Genomic DNA, 6719 nt, shown 5'->3' with positions numbered 1-6719 from the left:
ATGGTTCAAATGGCATGCTAATAAAATTTTGGAACACATAATTAAGCATGACTATAAAATTACATTTTACTTGTATAATCAAATTAAAAAAAAAAAAAACTCAAATGAACATAAACATTAAACTTTAAAATTCTTCGCCTGTAATATATCAACAAACACAAGCGTGCATTCTTCTTTTGATTAAAAGTTTTCAAAATTGCGCGGTTCGGTTTGTGTAGATTCTGGGTTAAAACAAAACCAAACCAAACCAAAAACCAAACTTTTCATTTGGTCTCTATCTTTCTGTTTAGGTTCGGTTTCGGATTTCTTGGTTTTTTTCATTTAAGCTTGAAAATTTTGAGCCGAAAGAAATAAAATTGGCCAGTAATGAATTTGGGTCTAAATCATTTTTTTTATTAATAACTAATTAATTATTATACATTTAAGCTAAAGTGTTTTGAGTTATTTATTTATTAAATTCTTATAATACTTAAAATAAAAAATAAGAATCTATAAATTCGCATTGATTTTTACAAAAAAAATAAACCAAAGAAACAATTTTTGTTTCAGTTTTTTTTTTCTCATGAACGCCCATATTGGTCGGTATTTGTACGTAAATCCAATTAATCAAAAGTTGATACATATATATAGACCATAACAAAGAGATAGAAAATAGACCTCAGAGTTAGATGCATCGTCGCCAGTGAAGCCGCTGGAAGCCATAATCGACGGTCACAACGTGGTCGAAGAAGATCTGTGAGAGTGTTTGTGAAGTTGATGATTTGTGAAGACTCTTATGAAACTTGAGTAGTGTATTTATAGCCTAAAGGATCATAACGTATATCATACTTAACTATAGTTTATTGTTTAAAGTTTATGAATTATCACATGATAAACTATGATCACATGTTAGATACTCTTATTTAACTTTTAGAATCATAAAAATAACATGAAATAACAGCTAATATTTACTAAATATAGTATAAAATTAAATGGGAGCATTGAATGGTTAGTTAGGATGATAAATTTTCCTAAGTAATAATATTACATCTGATAATATCTTATGTATGTAATGTAATTTTATCAACTGTAATTGTACTAAATGCATATATTCTAAAAGGTGTTTGCATTTAATAATTTTACATATTTTAGAGATATCTTTATATGGGTGAAGCGACGAATCAAGATTTTAATCCCGGGTTCGAACTTGACAGGGGGCGAGGGTTTACGAATTTCATCCGGTTCCCGCGCATCAAGAGGTACGGTCTTACGCGACTTTGGATATAGCCCTGAAAAGATAGATTTACACGTGAGATTCTCTACTTTTTAAAATAACCACTTTTCTTTCTAAATAATGTGTAAATCATATGTATGTTTTTTTCCTTAATTAAGGTTTTAATGAGTTGTATTAGATCATATAAAATCATTTTAGGTTAAACATTGGGGTTGTTTGATAGCATCTTAATTGATTCCATTAAGAGACGATCTCCGGTAGGTAAAGTGTGGTTGGTCCACTAGCTTTTAAATTTTTATGGTTATGAAACTTTCTAATGATTAAGTTTCGGAGACATACTGAATGATTCAGAGGCTACCTATTAATCGATCAAATTTCTTAATGATTCAGCAAAAGATTGTCAAACAGCTCCTTAATCATGTTAGGTGTTTGTTAGTTATGGTTCAAGATACATCCACTAACTCATTGTTACAAACTTTCACAAGATTTACTACGTGTTAATGAGTTGTATTAGGTTATACTAAGTAATTTCAGGTTATAAAAAGTTATGTTAATTGTTAATTTGTTATCGCTGATGATACGTTACATAACTCGCCATTGTGTGCCGAATTTTGTGTTAGTGGCCTGGATTATGTTAAAAGTCATTGTTATGTTATAACAAATCATGCTAGGCGTTAATGAGTTACGGTTAATAATGGGTCCACTAATTCCCTATAACGGGTCTTAATCGGCTAAGTTATTATATGATAATACACATGTAAAGTTCATATTGCGCGCAACATGAGCGAATAAGTTAAAGTTTCCACAAACACAAATGAAGGATCCAAGACCGTATCTAGCACACTATAGTTTCAAGACCACCGATTCCAACAAAGATTAAGTGATATCAAAGAAAACCAGGTGATATATATTAAAGAGCATTACCACCAGAAAGAGAGAGAGAGCAAAGAATTTAAAGACATGGGAGCTCTCAAGACTAAATATAATAAATATTTCCAACAAATCACTAACGAAATATTACTTTTCAAACAACTTTCTACACCTTAACTAGAAAATCTTATAAACTAAGTTTGAGATAGATCCCTGATAAAAATTCATAGCATATTGATTTTTACGACAAATACTGAAATCTTATCCCGATAATTAATGAAGGATTATCCGCGAGTTTTAGTTGAGAGTAGAGTGTAACATTAAAATTAACCACAAATTTTGAACATACATACAAAAACATTCAACAATATGAGTAATAAGAATCTGAAAATTAGTAGCACAACATATGACCATTTCTTTAAGAATCTTCTGTTGAAAAATTGAAAAATAATAAAAAAAAATTACAAATGAATGTTACACTTTTTCTTGAACACTAAGTGACTCATTCTCATTGTCATTATCATGACTAACTTGTTCAACCTTTTGGTATAGCAAAACAACACCAAACCAAATGAGACATTTGATCACCCTAACAATCCCAATTGTCACAACCAAATAATATAACCACCAACCCATCAAGTCAACCACACCAACCTCACTCTTCATCTCAATAACCACCACCAATGACTCCACCTCATTTCTCAACCTCCACCACCACAAACCACCCAAACTACAACCCATCACCACCCTCTCCACCCACCTCTCCTCCACCTCGAACCCGAACATCGTGTCGTCCACCACCGGCTTTACGATGGTTCTCCACCAGTATAATGCTGTTGCATGTAATCCTAAGAAGAATATTATTGAACATATTAAATTTCGCTCGTGACCGAAGGTTGAGCCTTCGATTCCCGCCCCGATGCTCCCTTCGATACCGAGACCAACGCATACCTGCACATGTGTAGGTAAACGTTAAATTAAAATGTCTAGGAGTTATTTGACACAATATAATTATATCCATCATAACTGATTTTTTTAACCAATTTTTAACTTGAACCGATCATTTTTCCCTTATAAACTGGTTTCAACCTAAACCAGTTTGACCAGTTTGATCCAAAACCTGAGGTTGACCAGGTTTGACCAAAACCGATTTTGAAGCCGGTTTGAGAGACCCATTTTGGGGCCGACCCGAACTTTAGGGTTGTAATTGGCTTTTGAACTCCTCCGTTGAAACCAGCTAAACCCAGACCCACCCACTTTCAATCGAACTGATCACCTTCCACTTATAAAGCAGTTTCAGTTCAAATTGGTTCGGGCAAAACATGATGTTGACCATGTTTGACCAAACCCGAATCAGTTTGGGCTGAGAACCCGATTTCTGCATCTCTAAGATACGAACCTGCAAAGTGCATAGAACAATCCACGCGGTGTACAACCGCGGTCTAACAATGGTTTCCTTTTCAACGGAAACCATACCAAAACTAATCCGACCGCCATTCAACGTGTGTACCAACGACGCAACGCATATAACCGAAACAAGTACATGTAGTGGGCTGATAGGGACCAAACCAAGGAGCGAAAAGAAGACCATCGAAGGCGGCTCAGCCGCCAAATAACCGTCCCGATATAACAAGTAATTCGCGGTGCTAATACGCGCTAAGAGGAGGAAGGAGAGGGGAAGAAGGAGGCTTAGAAGAGTTGTAGTGAATATTTGAAGAGCTGTTCTCCATTTGATGATAATATTAGAAGTCATTGATTATATGAAAGTGTTATGAATATATGATGTAATTGTAAAGAACAAAACAAGAGTTTGATTTGATGGTTTGATGATTTAAGGATGATGTTAATATATATATGTTTTAGTTTGTTGCATCTTATGAAATATAGAGTGGCTTCCACGACTTTTGGTTGTTGGTTGACAAAAGACAGTCGTTTGTTACATGTTGTGGACGACGTCTTAGAATATATATGGATAATGGATCAACTTATTATTAAAATTAATCTAGCTACCATTATTGTTTATTAGTATATAAGTGTATAGCATGTTTCTTTCTTTTTTTTTTTAATTTTCTATAATGGGGATAGTATTGTTTATTATGATATGAAAATAATGATAGCCTGGAAGCTTACGTAGAGAAGTAATATGGTTTATTGTTTTATTATGTAAGTTGCCTTTTCTTTTTGGTTTATAAAATTTGAACATTCAAAAAAAAAAAAAGAGTAAGTTGCGGTTTTCGTTCTTATGGTTTGTCTAAATCTGTGGTTTAATCCAATAGTTTTAAATCTGTGATTTTCGTCCATATGGTTTCATTTCACTTAAAATTAAACCCGACCCCACTTGCCCCGTTAAGTCTTATCATTAAACCTATCAGTGTGTTGGTAATCAGCGAACAAATCACACAATTGACAATTCAATTGAATAGAATAAGAACAAGATTGAATTGATGAATAAACAAAGTTCTGCAATAACAAATAACAATACTGCACATCGATTGTATATATATTGAAAAATACGTTAATTTGTCTGACATCATTCGCTATTTATAGACTAAATATTACATATTAACTTTAGTAAATACAATAATTACAAATAGACCCCTATACTTAATATAAATATTAATAAGTTTAGTTTATACACTAATACAGTGTACCCCTCATGTGAGGGGCAATTGTCACACCCCGACCAAAGGCGGCGGAACATGCCGAGGTGTAACGATTGTCCATAAGCACATGACACTAATTAAAGTGACAGTATTTAATAAACTCATTTCATTTCACAACATCGAAAATGCCACATAACAATTATCCATAAAATAACCATTTACAAGATATCACAAAATATGGCAAATTGATATTGTTCATTTTTACTAATATCCTAAGGTCTTTGATGTCGTTTTCTTCACAATCATAAATCAACCAAGATGCAAACCTGCAACATTTCATAAAATAAAGTTTGTTAACACTAAGGTCGGTGAGCAATTCATAAGTTTAATCATATTAGTATATAATAAAGATAGCCACAAAACTTGCATACGAAACGATAAATAAAAGTGGTAATTTGGATAAATAGATATCGCTAAACACATTAGCGACACCTAGCTATAAGGGGATGCCAAATAGTCTAGGATTTTATAGTTATCGTTAATTGCATTACGTTAACGACACCTTGCTATAGTCTAGGATTTTATAGTTCCACCAACCAAAAGCGATAAACACATAGGCATATAAGCATAGAACACCAAATCGAGCAATTATTTAGGTAAAGTATACAACTACGTTTGTGGTTTAAGATTCAAATATAAAGCATTTTGTTGAATAAGTATGAAATGTCACCCCCAAAATAAAAGATGGAAAATGGGGTATGAAGTACTCACCTTCAAGTAGTAAACTTGAAAGATGATAATTTGGAGATTTATCGGAACGACGAGTTTAACGCACAATGCCTAAAAAGAAAAGAAGTCTTAAATTTAGAAAGGTTGTCTTGAAGGTCTTTAAACAAAATAAATGTTGAGAAATGTAAATAATTAAAGTTCAAGGTTTAAAATGTGACTATTTAAGAATTTATAATAATAACCCTTTAAAAATGTAACTTTGCTCGAAACCGGGTTAAAATATCTAACCTTAATATTTACTCAATCTATGTTAAGTAATAAGGTGGGTAAAATGCAAGAATGCAAATCCCTTTGGAATAAAGATACTAAAACGGGTTTTTTTTATCGAGTGTTCGGGTTGTCGGTTCGGGTCTTGATAATTGGTCAAACCCAAAGTCAACTTTCCAAAATATTGAATGTTATGAGATAACTCAATAAAATTTAATAAGACTTAACCAAGTATGTAGTTCCATTGTTTTAGAACTAACACCGCACGTTAAGCGAGTGTTCGGTTTTGTCGGTCCAAACTTTGTTATGAGATTCAAGTTGGATCCAACATTTCCAAGTACTTAAGAAAATATTTAAAAATCAATTTGTAACTATTTTTAAAGAAATATACAAGTCTTGATGGCTAAAAAAAACACACTTGTGTGTCTTGAGCGAGCAAGAATCGGTTTGGTTCGGTTTCCATCTTACAACAAGTTCATAGATAGTTTCCACATGTCCAAACACTAAATAACTTGTATAATAATGTACAAATAAAAAAATACCAAAAGTTAACAATAAAGTCTTTAAACAAAAGTTCGGTTTTCGGTTCGGATCGTGTTTCGGGTTAAGACCGAGGTAAGATTCTACAAACCCATAACCATAGAATTTGTAAAAATGATTTTAGAAACTTAGATCTAACACTAAGTATGTTAAAACAAACAAAACTAGTAACAAAGTTCGGTTTACGGTTTAGAGCTATTTACGGTTAAACCGAAGCATAGACTCTTAAAAACCCATAACCATGGAACTTGTAAACATGACCAACAAACTAAAATAAGCAAGATTAATATGTATGAACAAGTTATATAGATATATATATATATCAAGGACACGAAGTCCTCCATGAAGCCTTGCCTTATGGGGTCCGAAACCTCACGACCGGAATCGGAGAAGTAACTACCAAAGGTAAACAAGGGGTGTATATTATATATATGTTGCACAACCATAAACAAGTATTAATAAGGCTACATAAACTAATTAAGATGAAAGACCAAAAT

General features: G+C 32.7%; 1 protein-coding gene across 1 annotated transcript; it reads right to left on the bottom strand.

The window, feature by feature from the left end:
- Positions 1–2521: 2521 nt before the first annotated feature.
- On the bottom strand, positions 2522–3834 carry LOC143544796 (uncharacterized). Its single transcript, XM_077036803.1, has 2 exons — positions 3483–3834; positions 2522–3034 (listed from the first exon to the last, which is right to left on the bottom strand). The coding sequence occupies exons 1-2, from the start codon at positions 3672–3674 to the stop codon at positions 2558–2560; spliced, it is 669 nt and encodes a 222-aa protein (XP_076892918.1). The 5' UTR covers positions 3675–3834; the 3' UTR covers positions 2522–2557.
- Positions 3835–6719: the final 2885 nt, after the last annotated feature.

The sequence above is a fragment of the Bidens hawaiensis genome, unplaced genomic scaffold, assembly GCF_021521415.1.
Source record: "Bidens hawaiensis isolate Kalapana, Puna unplaced genomic scaffold, B.hawaiensis_p1.1 tig00013755_1, whole genome shotgun sequence".
In the NCBI taxonomy this organism is placed as follows: domain Eukaryota; kingdom Viridiplantae; phylum Streptophyta; class Magnoliopsida; order Asterales; family Asteraceae; genus Bidens; species Bidens hawaiensis.
This window is presented reverse-complemented; position numbering and strand designations above follow the sequence as displayed.

Coding starts and splice junctions, on each gene's coding strand:
- LOC143544796 (XM_077036803.1), bottom strand. CDS start 3,674: ATGGTCTTCTTTTCGCTCCTTGGTTTGGTCCCTATCAGCCCACTACAT. Junction 3,035..3,482: donor TTGTTCTATGCACTTTGCAG/GTTCGTATCTTA, acceptor ACACATGTGCAG/GTATGCGTTGGTCTCGGTAT.